The 17759-nt window shown below is 32.5% G+C and overlaps 1 protein-coding gene across 2 annotated transcripts in view; it reads right to left on the bottom strand.

The window, feature by feature from the left end:
- LOC126883324 (phosphoenolpyruvate carboxykinase [GTP]-like) overlaps positions 1-17759 on the bottom strand; it is a 42176-nt gene that overhangs the window by 10141 nt on the left and 14276 nt on the right. The window contains exons 2-4 of one of the 2 annotated variants that reach the window (XM_050648706.1): positions 15264-15384; positions 3065-3210; positions 1561-1808 (exon numbers count right to left, since the gene is read on the bottom strand). In XM_050648706.1, the coding sequence (XP_050504663.1) occupies positions 1561-1808; positions 3065-3210; positions 15264-15384 (515 nt within the window). Of the gene's footprint in view, positions 1-1560; positions 1809-3064; positions 3211-15263; positions 15658-17759 lie in introns of those variants that run through there. The other variant, XM_050648705.1, reaches the window with a different exon arrangement.

Below are 17759 nucleotides of genomic sequence, written 5' to 3'. Positions count from 1 at the left end.
TACTGATACAATATGTATCATATGCCAACCGTGTAAAGCGATGAAATAACTATCGATAAAAAAATTAGACTGGTAAGAATTTAGTTTTTCCATTTTTCATTTATGCATCGGAATGCTGCACCTTTATGGAGAAAGATAAAATGGTTATAGTTGTATTTGAGATGTACTGTTGGAGACGATGCTGAGAATACTAGGGGTGGCCCGAAGAAAAAATGAATCTATATTGAACCAGATAAACATAAAGAAAATACTAAAAACACAAACATCAGAAAAAATAATAGGTTATTTTGGACAGGTGCTACGAATAAATCGTCTTGAAAAACTTACCTTCTAAGGAAAGATATTAGAAGGTGAAAAAAGTCGAGGTATATATATATATCTCCTACCCTATACACGGAACTTATTGTTACTACTATTGACGCTCCATTGTCAGAATGTGCTAGAATAGCAGATGATGGAAAAAATGGAGGAACATTGGAGAAATCAACTAATAGCTTCATGATTCCACGATACCTGCATCAGGTTAACGACTAAGAGGAGGATGAAGATGAATCACATCTTGTCTCTTGCATACAGGATTGTGAAGTATATAGGACCATAATAAAAGCAGTTCAAAGTTCAATAACTTAAAAGTAAGAAAGTGGTACAGATTTGATAATGGATAATTTAGTTAAAAAGGTCTAGTACTTAGACTAGATTATACAACAAAGCTGGATATCCTCAATGATTGTTTCAACACTAAAAAGTCAAAACTCAAAAAATATGACGATTATAGAACTATTAGTCTAACGAACCACATTGTAAAACTATTTCTACAAGTGGACATAACAGAATCTATGGTATAATAATTTAGATTAACATATGAGAGAAAAACAATTTGGTTTCAAGAATGGTTTTGGAATAAAGCAAGGACTTTTATCAATAATCAATCAAGAGCAGTCATCGAGAGAAAAGGAAAAGGTTATATCAGAGAGAGAATGACAAAAAAGGATAAAAATAAGAATAAGTATATTAGAAGTTTAGGTGTGGCACTAATTAAAGCCAAAATAAAAGAGCATAGATTAAGATGGTTCAGGTATGTTCAACGTCGATTAGAAGAGGTTCCTAGAAGGAGTAGAAGACTAGAAGAAGACGCTAGAAAACGGAGTAAATAAAAATAAATTGCTGGTGTATGAACGTACAGTCCTTCAGTAATACATGGCCCTTGCAGAGATAACGTGGCATGGCCCTTGCGATACAACAAAGAGTTAGAGCCTCTCGGCGGAAAGGAAAATGTACAAGTAACATAGTACAAGTAATGTGAACAATGAACAGTGTACAAGTTAAGTGATGTAGTAGGGCTCAGGAGATTAACACCAAGGGAACAAGCTCTGATGAAGACTTTAGAGAGGAAGTCGAAAGCTGGGGGTATTGGAATTCGACGTGGTTTAACCCGGAGACCAGCTGAGTTTGATATTAATTTGTCTAACAATATTAATGTTAGCTTTAGGTTTAATTATACTAACCGCGGAAAGCTTTCCTATTTAAATAGCATATATTTCCTTGCTTTTATAAACTTACCTATTTTTGATAATGGAGATCCAATAGGTCCCATAGAAAATGGAACGATATACATAGTCCTTCCCGACATACACGACGTAAACCTTTCTTTAACAGCTACGTCCATATCCTTAGGGGACAGCCAATTACCCAAAGTTCCTTGAACTCCATTTTTGGGCGTTGGAATAGTTTCTGACTTCGAGTCGGTGCAAATGAACGTTTTTGATTCCACCCTGGCTGTATCAGCAGGGTTAGTGCTGGCTAACCAACTGCAAAAGAAGAAAATTATTATTTGTAATTTTAAACACTCGGTTGAGATAAAATTAAGGATTGAGACGGCAAGCATGCGTCAAAATGAAAAAGATTTTCAGTAGTCGCGATCTACAACTTCCAATTAAGGTGATCCGGTTACTGAGATGTTATATTTTCACCGTTTTTTTGTACAGAGTGGAATCGTGGACCTTGTCTGAGGCATCGATGAAGCAGCTTGAGGCAACTGAACTGGGGCTACAGACGCATACTGAAAATATCTTGGATGGATAGAGTTACTAATAATGAGGTTTTGCAAAGATTGAGAACTGCAAACTTGCAGACTTGCATGAACTTGCATGAATCTTGAAAACACAAACTGGAATATATGCGCCACGTAATGCGTAACGAGTAACGAGCATGAGTACATCAGCAGTACAGCCTGCTGTAAAACATTCTGCATTATGGGCAAGGAAGGCCCAAAAACACGTATAGATAGGCAATACAAGAAGAAGATACAATATTTTAGGTGTTTAAGCCTTTCTGTCCTTTTGTTTTGTCAATCTTCAATTGCCAATATTTATGTCAAAACCAATTATTATAAACGAAATATAGCTATGATAAATAAAATAAAGTATACAAAATCAAGGGTGTATTAAAAAACTCATTCCAGAAGTACTATTTAGACAGAAAGCTAGTAGCCAGTTTTTAGAATTAGCAACATCATGAAGCTATTAAAACATCTTCTTCACCTTCTTTTTATGTAGACGTGAATGTCTTTCAATATGCCTCCAGTAAGTTGCATCATTCTCGTGGTCTTTCCACTGATTGTCTTCCTATTGGAGAACCGTCTCTCATCATTGGTCTGATGACTGTTTTGTAAATTCTGTTTTTCATTTCTTTGTCAATATTTTTTGATCCATATTATTTCATTCATTTAGCCTGCGGCTCTGTTTGCTCTATTTACTTGATCTTCCACTTCTGTTTCTAGCTTTCTATAGGTAGATACTGTGATGCCCAGATATTTAAACACATCACTACTTGTTTTATTATCTGGCGCTCCAGCTCTAATTTACATATTTGTAGATTTGCTGTTATAACCATGTATTTTGTCCTTTTTTGGGGAAAGTAATATATTAAATTTTCTGGCGGTTGACTGAACGGAATATTTTTTTATTTCGCATTAATCTTAACAATTTGTAACCAAAAAGCGTTAAGAATATTGACAGTAATGACAGAATCACAATATAATTTTAATAATTGAAATATTGCTTACCAGTTTTCATATTTTGGCAAAGGTTTGATGGTTCCTTGTTGTAACATTAGCTGGATCAACTTTTCATTTTCAGCATCGGTTCCATCACAGATGTGAAGTTTATCTGGTTGGCACAGATTAACATTTTCTTGAACGTAAGATTGCACCTGAAAACCATATAATTGATCAAATTTGTTTTACTTACAGCTGAATTGAAATGAAAATGAAACATCATGTTGAAACTAATGATAAAAATTGTAGCCAAATTAGTACACGAAAGAATATCACTTGAGGATGAACAACGAGTCTTCCAAAGCAGAAGATCATGTACAGATTCAGTATTTGTTATAAGACAAATCACGAAAAAGACATTAGAATAGACAACAGGCAATGTTTGCATTTTGCCGCAAATAAAGTCGGTTTCTATAAAGCTATTGATGCAGCATTTTTAGGCATATTCAAGTGCCTCATATTTATTGCCAAAACTCAAAATCGAAATTTCATGTTATAACTATAAGTTTTGAAGAGGAGCCCAAGCGGGGAGTTTTGCAGTTACTCGAGTAAGTCAGATTATTATATGGGGAGAAACCTTGTACCCTGAAAATATACCTCTACCATATATTGGCTCTTAATGCAGGGGTGTTCGTTAAGGGGAGGCCGAAAAAAAATCTATCCTTAGAAATACTCGAAATCGTCAGATTAAGATGAGGTAAATTAAGTACATGCAAAACAGTGTATATTTCAAAAATCTGACGATTTGAGAGGGGTGTAAGGAAATGGGTGAGTCCCAAAGTTTCACAAGAAAAAAACGAATATTTCGCGAAATGAATGACAGATCGAAAAACTAAAAACTACGTACTCAATATTTTTCAAAAATCTATTGAATGATACCAAACATAACTTCCCACGGAGACGGGTGGGGGGTAAATTTAATATTTTAAATACGAATCCCGCGATATTTCGCGAAATGAAAATCAGATCGAAAAACTGAAAAATACACTTATTCAATATTTTTAAAAAATCTATCGAATCGCACCAAACACCCCACGGAGGTGGGGTGGGGGGTTACTTTAAAATCTTAAATGGGAGCCCCCATTTTTTATTGCAGATTTGGATTCCTTACGTAAAAATAAGTAACTATTATTCGAAACATTTTTTCGAATTATGGATAGATGGCGCTATAATCTAAAAAAAACGATTGTTGGAAATGAAAAATTAAATTAAAAATGGACAAGTCCTCACTAAAATGGAAAACTTTACTTAACTTTTTTTGAGGACCTACTCTTTACAACCCAATAGGTCCCCAAAGCGCTCGAGTGACTGCACATTTAGCATACTTTGCTGCCCTACCATTAAGCTCTAAAAATGGAAATTCCATAGTGATCGGTCAATGGAAGAAATAAATTGATAAATGATCTGATGAGAATCTCAGAAAATAGCAAACATCGCCTAACGTTTATTTACTTAACTTTATAGAAACCGACTTCATTAGCGGCAAAATACAAAAATTGCATACAAAAGTTGCATTCTTCTTCTTTAAAATGAATTTTGATTTTTGTCGATAGGACACTCTGATCAAAATATATCGAATTTTTACGCTTGAGTTAATCAAAAAATTTATTTGGCGTAACTGACATTCAAAATTGCAGTCGCTTTAAGCGTTTTTTTTTCAGAGAGAATGGTTCTCTCACATTCTATATTCTACACAAAAAGTGCTAATTGACATTTTTGTTCAAACTTATCTCTTGTTTCAAACATATTTTTCTACTGCGCGGCGTACAGATTCTTAGTAAATCAATGTTTTCAGCAGTGCCGGTTTATCCACTGGGCGCTTGGGGCGGGCGCCCAGGGGCCCGGGCCCCGGAGGGGCCCGAAGGGGCCCGTTCCTTTTAATTAAAAAAAAATAAAGTCGCTAAATAATTTACATATTCTTCGAAAAAAATTTCATACGCAGATACGCCAATACACTGCAAACGTCTTTGACCTATTGTTACATCTTTTCACACAGTGAACTGATCTATACACAGTGCCGTAGCCTAGCCCCACAGGGGACCCGTGTCAGTGTTTGTGGCGGGGCCCTTTTCCAAAAACTACAGAAAGTTGTCAGATGTCGCCATGTCATTGATTAAAAACTACCCAGTTATTGGGTAAAAACTGTTTCTAATAATTTCATTTTTAATTGTGGGGAATAATATCTAATAATTTATCTCACTTTTCGGCTTTAAAATAAGTTCTTTTGAAATAGGAACCAAATAAGTCCATTTAAAATAGTTAAACGAAAGACAAAAATAGATATACATAAATCTAATTTATAGATAAAGAATAGATTATTCTCGAAAATGCCAATACCCAAACAATAGGTACACACTCTTTCAAACATTCAAAAGTAAAGCGATTACAAAAATTGCAATTTGGCATTATACAGTGGTCTCTAAGGCTAGCACTCCACTTGCGATTTGCAGTCGCAGCGACAAAAAAATCGTGGTCGCAGAAAATCTATAGTCTAGAAAATTAGTCGCTGTTTTCAGAATCGCGAATTCAATGCTACAAAGATGTAACATCAGCTTTTAGATGTTTTTTTAATCTAGAGACAAAGAAGAAGTCAAGATGTCAATTAATACTTTATGCGAGAAACATAAAAACGATACTGATGAAACCAAAGGGAACTTTCATAATGAAATTACCCATTTTGTAACGATATGCCAAAATTTGAATAAACATCATACATTTTATGAAAAATTTGATTCTTCCAGGATTTCAAAGCAACTTTTCCCAATATTTTAACTTTACTGCAAATTTATTTGACGATACCAATTTCTAATGCGTCAGGCGAGCGGTCTTTTTCGGCTTTAAAAAGAATAGAAACATATTTAAGGTCAAATTTGGGTCAAGAAAACCTAGACGCATTATCACTATTGTATATAGAGACTGAAGAACTGGAGAAACTGAATTGTAATAATATTATATGGCAGTTTGCGAATGCCAAGTCAAGAAAAAAAGTGATCTAATTTTTGTCTTGATGTATTTTTTAGAATATTTTTTTTGCTTGTCATGTGTTGTTTTGTGGAACTTCCTATTTTTTATTTATGTTTTTAAATGTATTTTTTGGATTTTTTTTACATTTGCTATTCTTCTTGCTTGTTAAACAAATATTTTTTGGATTTTACAATAAACCTTTATAGTTAATGCATGTGGTTTCTTGTTAAAAACTGACAAACGAATAGCAATGAAGGGGGCCCCTAAACCTGCAGCGCCCAGGGCCCGAAATTAGGTTAAACCGGTACTGGTTTTCAGAATATGAAAATATGCTCCACCTGACATCCGGAATATGCCATGTATTACAATCAAGCCACAGGCTTTCAATCAATCAAGACGGATCTGGGCGTCACTTAACAGAATTAGAACCAACTGTGATAGGTGCTCTGATTCCCTTTTTAGATGGGGAAAATACAGTGGAACCTCGATAACTCGGATTAATCGGGACCACGGCCGATCCGGGTTATCGAAAATCCGTGTTAGCCGGAGAATATGGTAAACATTAATAAAATACGGTATACTTCCAGATAAACTCCGTTATAATTGAAATACGACTGTACTACACACAATACGGTCACAATCGGAACGATGTTATATTATTTAAGAACAGTGTAGACTTTTTTAAACAATGCTAAGACAGTTTGAAATAAATAAAAGAATAACAGGTGCCTGTTGTTTCCGATAATCCGAGCCAATGAACGTCGCTCTGCCGCCGTGTGCCATGAGTCATTTTTACTATTGTATAGTTCAAATTACACAAATACCCATTATCTCTCAAATGTTATATTACATACATACAATTTTATTGTTGAAATGTTTGTCTGATAAAAATCGGTCCGGGTTAGCCGAACTTCCGGGTTACTGGGGGCCGACTTATCGGGGTTCCACTGTACCTTCCCCAAATTGCGATTGCGGTGCTGAGAGACAAACGATTAAGAGTTTGTGGAGGAATGCCCCATCAGATCGTAAAGTGGCAATCGGTCAGATTTTTTAGTGGCGACCAATGAGTCAATTGAATATATTTCCCAACTAAATTTTCGTTTATAAAAAATTTATTATTATTTGTAATGTATTGTTATCTTTATTTGTATACAAAAACTGTGATATATTTAGCCATACGCTAAATAAATAAATAAATAATGTTTTCAGACCGCCCTACGGGAGACGAGGACTCCCGGGGTAAAAGTGGCAAACTTTTTTGGATTCACTTTTCGATTCCAAAATTGATAATCTCGGCAAAGTTTAGATTGTTTTAGTATGATTTTTAGGACATCTTGGATATTAGTGCACCCTATGTAACGCACAGCTGAATCTTATGTTTGTGCGTCACAGTGTTGCCATGCCATTTCTTTCATAATTTCAATCAATGTTAAATGTACCTACAAGAATAATAGAATAAGAACGTTTACTTCTCCGTCATTATACTAGGTAGAATGACAAATGAGGTGTCAAATGAAAGCTTATAATCCAAAAGGATAGTACTTAAGGTGAGAAATTAGACCTAGATTGTCTGTCCCTCAAAAAATAAGCGTTATATTGGGGATTTCTAATGTCGACATTAAAATTTGCACTATTTTTTCTACAAAACATTTTGATCTAAAATTTACCAGAGAACTTCTTTGTACTCTCTACTTTCAAATAAACGTGATTAAGAAGCTAAATTTTAAACTTTGTCACACAACTTTTGTGATTAAACTTTGCAATGCACAAATCCGCACCTTTTTCTTTGAAAAATTCATAATCTTTATCATGATAAGAATAAAAACTTGAAGCAGGTATCTTTGTCTTCAGAAATGTTAGAGCTATATACTGTAAAAATTTCAGAAAAAAATATTAAAATGGAACAGAGTTGTAGCGAGGTAAACGCAAAAAAACGTGATTTCATTTTTTTTTTATTTTTAGGTTAAAATTGCGATGTTGACAATGTTCCCCCACATAAAATTCAAAATAAACCTCATTCTCGTTTTCAGCACTCAAAATTAGCCATTCACCCCTCCGTGGTCAGTATCTCGAAAACTAAGCGCTTTTTTGAGGGTGTATAATATCACAAAAAATTTTAACGTGATAGTATGAAAAAATAGAGGATACGGCCACGGTGTTACAAGTGATGGTCGGATCTAATGCCAAAATCTACACAGACATATTAGGGTGCACTAATATCCAAAATATCCGATTTTTAGATCTGACGACTGTACTAGAACAAGAATGAATGAAGATAATCAGTAAAAATATTTATTAAGCATTTGCCAGTCAATGATTTGTTGATTGAATAAATATTTAGTTTAAAATGCGGTTTTAATTAGTTTATTTAGTAGTTCTAACTATAAGAATATTCTAGTTATCAAAGTTGTACCAGCTAGAAAGCTAACATTATTTAGTAATTAAGTAGGTATCTTATCAAAATAAATGTCACACTCATCGAAATACGTTTTTTAAACTCATTAGGTAATTTTATATAATTTATCTGTTAATGTTTGTTACCATTAATATTAACACCGACTACAAATCAAAATAAACATGCTATCTAAACTGATTGTTGAATTCTTGAATGTTTCTATTTATTATACTACTTATTTATATCATTTTATAATATAAGGTTCTGAAACTTGTGCCATGTTTGTTAAATATTATATTATTTATGTGGACGGGGTCGAGTTCGCTCCCAATTGTAAGAATTTTACCTGAACTAAAAAAGGTAGAGTCCGAATTGGCTCCCATAGACAAAATTTATTTTACCTAAACATGTCGAAAATATCACCTAGCGTTGTCACTTCTTTAAAATTTTCTCTTTTTGTTAGAAACAGGTACCTTCCTAGAAATATCTATGGGAAAGGAGGAAGACCTAACCCTTCGGTCCTAACTTAACTTTCGGGTATTAGAGTGTAGAGCGCAAACCGGCCGATTTCAGGTAAGAGCACAAAACGGTCGAGCGCATACCGGCCGACACCGATAATTTGTGTTAAAATTGCCACATATGCCAATGTTGAACTAAAACAAACTCTAAAAGTATTTGTCTAAAAGTATAATTTTCCTATAAAAAGTCTCTATCACTATGTAAATTTCCTAAGCAGTATAAATATTACACGATTTGGCAACAATGTCTAATGTTTCCGCGATTATATGAGAGCCTACCCGCATTCATGCGGGAGCCAATTCGTACCCTTCTAAAATATACCTGAACGAAGCGGAGCGAACTCGACTTCACCCATTTATGTAGGATTAAACCACATTTTACTATAATAAAAATCACATTTTTTATTTGCTTTGACTTGCTTTGTTTGGATCTCCAATCCAGAAATCGTTTTTAAAAAAAGATTAATATCTATAAAATGATGTATTTTATCTGTAGGTAGTAGTTGTTTATTAATTGAAGGGCTTAATGTGAAAACATGACAAGCCACACATGAGTTCAAAAAGAGTTAGTGTTATTCTTGGTTAAAGTAATAGTATAACAAGCCACTAACAAATTATCTCAGCCCTTCGATAATAGATGGCCCGATAAATCTATGGTCACACTATTGCATAGGCCTAGTTTGTTCTAGTATCTACTCGACATAATGACAAGCCACATAAAAATGGCGAACATGGGCGGAAGCGTTTCGGATAATTATTGAGTTCTGACGATTCTAGAAAGAAAAATAGCAAAGTAGACTTGACATTCGATGACAGTGACCGTGACATTGACTATGTACAATCTAGAAGTGGCACAAGTAGTGAAAATCCAACGATATGTAATTTTTTCCTAAATGTGGCTTGTCACATTATTACCATTCAAGATTAATGTAGTGGCTTATGACGTGGCTTGTTATATTATTGCATTTGGTTGTAGGATAATGAACAAAGTCCGTCAATAAAAACCAAACACACCCGTCAAAAATTCCAACAAGTTGATAGATACAAAGAAATAAACACTGTTTAACACCTATAGGGTTGAAACCACACCGAACTCAGTCAATAATAGACAATTCTGAATCTACATATATCTAAAATTTGGGTATTTATTATTAATGGAATAATGTAACAAGCCACATTGTTTTAAATAAAGGCTGTTTTTTCTCGAGTTTCAAGTAATTTGATTAATATTGTTGTCAACTATAGTCCCATAGCCCATAGGGCATGATGCATCGAAATATCTAAACTAAAACAATAAAAGTTGTTACTGGATTTTTTAATATTATTTTTAACATTCAAAGTCAAATATCTCACTTTTACATTTTTGAGGCTTGTCTTTGTTTCACATTAAGCCCTTCAATTATATCTAGTATCTGACCATCGATTATTCAAAGGGTTTTCATCTATGCTGTTTCTAGCATTCTTTCTGTTCTCTCTGTGTCTGATCGTGTTTTTGCCGCATATGTCATTATTGGCCTGATGACTGGTTTGTAAATTCTTCCTTTCATTTCTTTTCTGATATGTTTATTGCTTAACATTGTTTCATTCAGGAATCCTGCATTTATTTTCTCAATTCACTTGATTTGTAATATGAAAAATTTCCTTAACTATTAGAAACCTGTAGATAAGGTTTTCATCTTTATTCATAACAAAAATTCCATATGATTTTAATAAACCTTTCAACATTATTCTTAAAGACTATGTAAAATAATAATTGTATTACGTGTATACTTATTTATTTGATAAGAATTATTGTTTGGTAATGTTGGCATGTCAAGGTCAATATAAAAAATGTATTTGGTTTTTCTGGAAAACAGAAGCGAAGCTGATAATACAATATGTAGTTAATAATATTTTTTAATTTACGTAATTTGTTATGACACATTTTTTGTCTTTAATAATAATTAAATATTTTCTGCACAACATTTCAGTTTCTTTACTTTAAGTACCTATTTAAAATGAAAAAACACTTAAACATTGACTTATTTTCATCTTTCTGATTGACTGTTTTAACTCACAAAGAAATATTTGAGAAAAAAATTGTTTAGAAGAAGCAGTAAGTATTTGAAATGACAGTTATATATAATCCAATTCCGTTTTGCCCTTAGGGTGTAGAGATGAAATGCATGTCATTTCAACTGTGTAGGAATCTCTTCCAGATCTTCATATATTTTATCATAACCCCATAACCTTTGATTTTCTCCATGTAAGTAACTTCGTTTTTGTCAAGTTATTTTGCTAATAAATCGTTCCAAGTCTCCCTAGGTATTTCTTTTTTCTTTTTCCTTCGTGTTTTACTTTCCTCCTATATCTTTTTGACCGGTATTTCAATTTCTAATCATTGCTGATGACTCCACCAACTTAACTGCCTTTTCTCAACATACTCTGTCAGCGACTATATTTTTAATTCCTCTCACATAACATTGTTTCTTACAAGATATCTGATAAATATCTCGTCTATGCTGCCTGTATCTTATTTGGCCTCAGTGCAGCTTTACAAACATTTGTTTTAGTTTGTTTTATTATTTCCTTCCTGTTAATAATTATTTTGCCAACTAACAATTCTTTTTTTCTTCTTTTCCTTAAAATGTATTTACTAAATTGTGTTGCAAAATGAATTTTAAAGAAGCTGCTTGATGAAAGCTTGGAATTTGGAAGCTTGAAACAGTGCTGCTGTGATATGTCCAATTATAAAGTTTTTGTCATTGCTGAGTTTTGAATTTAGGTCTCAATCATATATGTGAAAAATGAAAGAATGATGTACTAGTCATTGGTTTGATTGGTTACGTAGTAATTAATTTAAAAAAAAAATTCAGTCGTGGGAACGAATAGAGAATAAAGGTTCCTCAAAGGCGTTCAACCCATCTAGACCTAAGTGAAATATTAAACCTGCTGGATACGGTATATTTTTTGTAATTATTTTGGTATAAGACAATGGTGTTGCTTGCTTACAAGTTCAAGTTGATAAAGCAAGTCCCTAACTTCGTTATTCCATGATAAAAACCATAAATAAGGTTAACATAAGAAAGATCTTTCTAAACTTTCTTATATTCAGCCAAGTTTAATTTTCAAATTTTACCCCCTTCTTTTTTTTTTCGCAAAAATAAAGCTCTCTATCGGTCTTCAATTCTGTATTAAGAAGACTATTGGGAGTTTGATCTCTAGGTTATTCTTAATAGGACTCTGTGAGCACAACTATTTATATCTAGAATTAATATTTTGAAAAATAATAGAAAAGTTGAATGTTTATTATTAGAAAAAGATAAAACACAGATAAAGAAGTAAAGTTAATAACATGAAGTACATAAAAGTTAAACTTTAATGAAAAATAAAAACAGCAGAAAGTAACGAGAAGATAATAAAACAAACAAGTAAACAGAAGCGCAAGTGAAAGAGCTTATTTAATATTATTAAAAATATAGGAAGAGATAAGTAAACAAATAAGGAAGTAAAGCTACTAACCTCAAGTACAATTATTAAGGATAACGCTTAACGAAAAATAAAAACAGCAGAAAGTATCCAGAAGATAATAAACCAATCTTTGTATAGTCTTATAAATTGTACAGATTATATTCGTAGATATATTATATAATTCGTAAATATTTTTTTTCGATTATAGCGCCATCTATCAACAACTAGAATAAATGTTAGAAATGTCTGTAATCACCGACGTGCCTTTTTTTCTGTCACATACAATTTAATGCGTTAGAAAGAAATCGAAAAACTGTGAGGCACTGAAAGATGCTCATGAGAAAAAGAATCCATCAGATACCATCAGTTAAACACACTATTTTTAAACTTTTTTGTCTCTTAGGATTTTTTCATCAATCTAGTGTTTATCGAGATGCGGCTTCTTTTTTAATATGTTTACATACAAATTTTATGGGCGTTTTGTTCCCTTAAACCCCCCAAATATTTGTGTACGTTCCAACAAACTATTATTGTGGTACCGTCAGCTAGACAAAGTGTTTTTAAAACTTTTTGCCTGTTAGTATTTTTTTGAAAAACCACCTTTTATCGAGATGTGGCTTCTTTTTTAAGATGTTTCAAAATGTACCTAAAAATGGAAATTATAAATAAATTTTCACATTATTACCAGTAGTCCAAGTAGTGAAGCTTAAAATAGGACAAAACCTCGCAATTTTTACAGAATGGATCGATTTGCTTGAAAATTTGAAAATAAGTAGTGGATAATTCAAGGATCAAAATCTATATGATGCAGAAAGGCGCTTTTACCATGGGGGTGGTTGCCTCCCCATCTCGGGGGTGGAAATTTTTATTATATTTTGACCGCAAAAGTTGGTAAAAACATTCATTCTAAGGAAAAAACGTTCTATACATTTTTTTGATAAAATTAATAGTTTTCGATTTATTCGCTATCGAAAGTGTTAGTTTTATATCGAAAAAATCAATGTTTAATAAGTTTTCTGCTAATAACTCCAAAAGTTTTCGTTTTATCAAAACAACTTTACTTAACAAAAATGTACCTTTTAAAAAAATAAACAAAACCGTCTTTTTTATTTTTCTTTAAGACCAATAGCAATCGAGCTATATTTTATTATATGTTAGCTTTCTTCGTCAAATGTTAAATATTGTAGTTTCAAAGTCAAAAGACGGGAAAACTATGCATTTTTCGAGAATAATTTGTTCAAACTAATTTAAAGTATTTAATATCTATCTCCAGAAATAAAGAGAGTCTCTATCTCAAAAATTAAGTGACATAATGAAAATAATGTCAGTCCCTATTTATTCCAGCGAAAATGTGATCGGAAGCAACCTCCCAATCACCACGCTAATTAAAATTAGTCATTGACCTTATTTGGTCTTATTTTTGTAGTTTGGAAAAAATGACCTTATCTTCAGAATAGAAAGATTAGCATCAGAGATACGAAAAAATGTTAAAGTATGAAATTGTAGCTTATTTAATTCCCAAGAACCTGGTTTGCAAAAATGTTTTCTACGGTAAAAATTGAGTGAGTTATTTGCAATTGAAACTTGTAATAACATGCTAAAACCACCTTTACCAACCCTTTCAAAGTCACCTCTTTTTGAGACTAAGAACTTTAAAAGGATTTAATATCAATAGGCTTATAGATCTTGTAAAAACCTACAAAATTATTTTTTACCAAGCTTTCTAAGAGAAAAAATAAAAAAGTTACGGTTAAAAAATCAATACATTTTCTTGAAAAAAAAAAAGGGAGAAATCCAATTGGAAGCATAATAATGTAGGTTAGCAGTGTTTTTAGTCTTCTAGAAGTTTGTCTGGCTTGGAATGATTAGTTTTAAAAAAATGGAGTTAAAAGCGAATAACGAATTTTTGTAGTTTGGTAAAAAATGCCATTTTCATCAGAATAGAAAGATTGGCATCAGAGATACGAAAAAATGTTTCAATATGAAATTGTAGGTTATTTAATTCCCAAGAACTTAGTTTCAAAAAAAATTTTCTACGGCAAAAATTGAGTGAATTGTAAATGAGTATTATCGAAAAACATTGATTTTTTCGATATAAAACTAAAACTTTCGATAGCGAATAAATCGAAAACTATTAATTTTATTAAAAAAATGTATAGAACATTTTTTGCTTAGATTGAATGTTTTTATCAACTTTTGCAGTCAAAATATAATATAAAATTTCCATTCCCGAGATGGGGCGGCAACCACCCCCATGGTAAAAGCGCCTTTCGGAATCACATAGATTTTGATTCTTGGACTATCTACTACTTATTATCAAATTTTCAAGCAAATCGATACAACAAAACATTCTGTAAAAATTGCGAGGTGAAAAATTTCGGTTCCTGGACTACAGGTCTCTACAATCGTACTTAACCCATATACAAATATGTGATGGATTTAAGAAATATTCAAAATATCTCGATAAAAACTGGCTTATTCAAAAAGTACTAAGAGGCAAAAAAGTTTTAAAAATAGTGTGTTTAACTGACGGTATCACAATCATAATTTAAGTGGAACGTAAACAAAAGTTTGGGGGGGTTTAAGGGAACAAACCCTCATAAATTTTTTAAGGGGTACACCAATTTCAGTAAAATTTTGTTTTAGGGTGTTCCTGCCATAATGCATATATTTAATAATTTATTTTTTTATGTGCACATTTTTACTAAGGTAAGTTAGGTTCAATCGAACTATTTTTGCTCCCAGAATATGCGATTTAAGTTATAACCTGCATTTTTGTTACACCTTGTATACAGAAAAACAAATTAAATTAAATTAAGTGAAGAAATAACATAATACTGTACTATTATATTTAAATATCTTTTTAAAGGTAAAAACTTACTTTTTCAGGCAAATCCTTCAAGTCTCCATGCACTACACTGATTCCTCTGACTTGTCTGCTCACGAAGACAACTTCCGGAGTCCCGAATGTCTTCGTTAGCCTTCCAAACTCCTTGGGAAATCTGCAAAACAACAAATTCCCGTTGTTAAAGACAGCTAATAGTGGCCGCATCTTTCTTTCACTGATGGCAAATTCCCAAAACAATTACTTCTTATACCAGATAACTAAAGATAATTACAACACAGTACTGAGTACGTGCAATTGAAATAAACAGATATGGACGTAAATCCGTTCAAAAATAAAATAAGTTTATCAGGAGTTTTGTAATACAAGAATCGAAAAACATCTACATATCTGGTTTATTCTAGAGATTTTTATGGAATACGAATTTATTACCAGGAATGTCATGTGGGTACTTAGAAAGTTTATTCAAAAATTATGTAACCTTATGTATAAATTTGCTAAAATAATCTATGTTTAATCATAAATACATGTCACTGATTATAGTTAATTTTCACGTTCACGTAGTTCAATACTATCAGCAACGTACATAAAATATCGCTCTATTTAAATTTAGTCCTGTCGCCAGCAGGGGTACAACGGCCTCCTTTATTCAGATGGACTTACCCAAGTTTATTTATGTATTTTGACCCGTAGAATACGAATTTTTTGGGTAACAGTGGATCCGGATGTCGATAAAATTAAGATTGTTATAAACAAAGAACTTGAGGAATTACATAACAGCGATTTCTCGCAAAACAAAACATTTTGTTGTATTTTTTGGGTCATTCTAAGCAAAAAATGTTTTTACAAGTTTTTTCGTAGGACGCATAGTTTTCGAGATAAACGCGGTTAAACTTAAAAAAAAATAGAAAAATTGCAATTTTTGAACCCAAATATCTTTTGATTAAAAAAGAAAATAGCAATTCTGCTTACCGCATTTGAAAATTCAAGTCAAATTATATCGGTTTTGTTTATTTATATTGCTAAAAATTTATTTTTTTATTGTTAAACAAAGCTATAAACACATAGTGTTTCCCGTGGACAATACATGCGTTTTAATGCATGCTATTGCGCACTTGTACCTACTCTACCTACTCGTTCGATTTTAAATGAGAGATGATTGAAAACATCACTCAAACCACTATGTGTTTAAAGCTTTGTTTAACAATAAAAAAATAAATTTTTAGCAATGCAAATAATTTAAACCGATATAATTTGAGAACGAAATGACTTGTTTGAATAATAGAAAGTATGCGAGCAGAAACTGGAGAGCCACCAGTTGAATATGGAAAAATACATTTAATTTTCACATATGAATTCGTCGCTAATTCCAGCCTGAATAACCCAACTCGAAAAAACATACCTATTCATTGCTCGTTTTAAAAACTTACATAAGTACTGAGAATAGGACCAACTACGTTTAACACAATATTCTAACTCCACAGTACCTTAGTAACTTAATAGAGTACCTTAATAATAAGCATTCAGCAATCTAATACATGGAAAAGGGGAGGTTTAGATGGACTAAACATGCGTCAAGAGCAATTGAAAATTACGAGGGCACTGTGGACGAGGACGCGAAGAAGATCGGCGGAGCAAACAGACAATGGTCTTCCAGATGCCTCCAAAAATGGAGATAAGGTGTCTGAGGTTGCTCCCAGCATTATACTTAAGTATAAACTACCAACCTTAAGCAATATACGTACTGTCGAGCTATATAGCATATTATTATATCAAGCTCTCGTTCATAATAACTTCGCTGCTCCAGTAACTGCTTAGAAAATAATGATCAAACAACAGATATAGGGGCCAGTATAGAAATAGCAAGAAATGCGTTTGTAAAAATTAAAACAATGATCTGCACGAAAGACTTTATATTGGAACAAAGAGTAAAGGCTCTAATTACGTGTTATCGATACTACAATATGGACACTGAAGCAAGAAAACACATATTATAAGCTACAGTCATATGAAATGGGATGTTACAGAAGGATGCTTAAAATAGCATAGACACAGAAGAAAAAAAAATACAGAAGTAGTGCGAGAAATGGGCACAGAATATGAAATATGTAATAAACACAATAAAATCAAGAAAGTTAAAATACCTGAGAAACGTGGGGAACAGCGATATGAAATACTAAAATTGATAATACAAGGAAAAATAAGAGGAGGAAGAAGTATGGAAAGAAGGAAAGTATGATTGTTGAAAAATTTGAGGAACTGGTTTAAATTCAGTTAATTTAAATGCAGTTTAAGTTCAGAGTAGCGGTAGATAGAGTAAAGATAGTGATGATGATATCCAACCTCCTTTTGGGAGACTGCACTTAAAGAAAAGGAAGAACTGCTCTTATAATTAGCGATTCCCCCAATTCCATTAAAACCGTTAACCAATTTTACACGGCATTACCAATTGCTCTCCTAATTAAAAAAGAAGGAAAGGAAGCACCAAATCGTATATACTTCAACAAGTAAGAATTAGTGAAACCGCGAGCG

Source organism: Diabrotica virgifera, chromosome 4, assembly GCF_917563875.1.
Source record: "Diabrotica virgifera virgifera chromosome 4, PGI_DIABVI_V3a".
Taxonomy (NCBI): domain Eukaryota; kingdom Metazoa; phylum Arthropoda; class Insecta; order Coleoptera; family Chrysomelidae; genus Diabrotica; species Diabrotica virgifera.
This window is presented reverse-complemented; position numbering and strand designations above follow the sequence as displayed.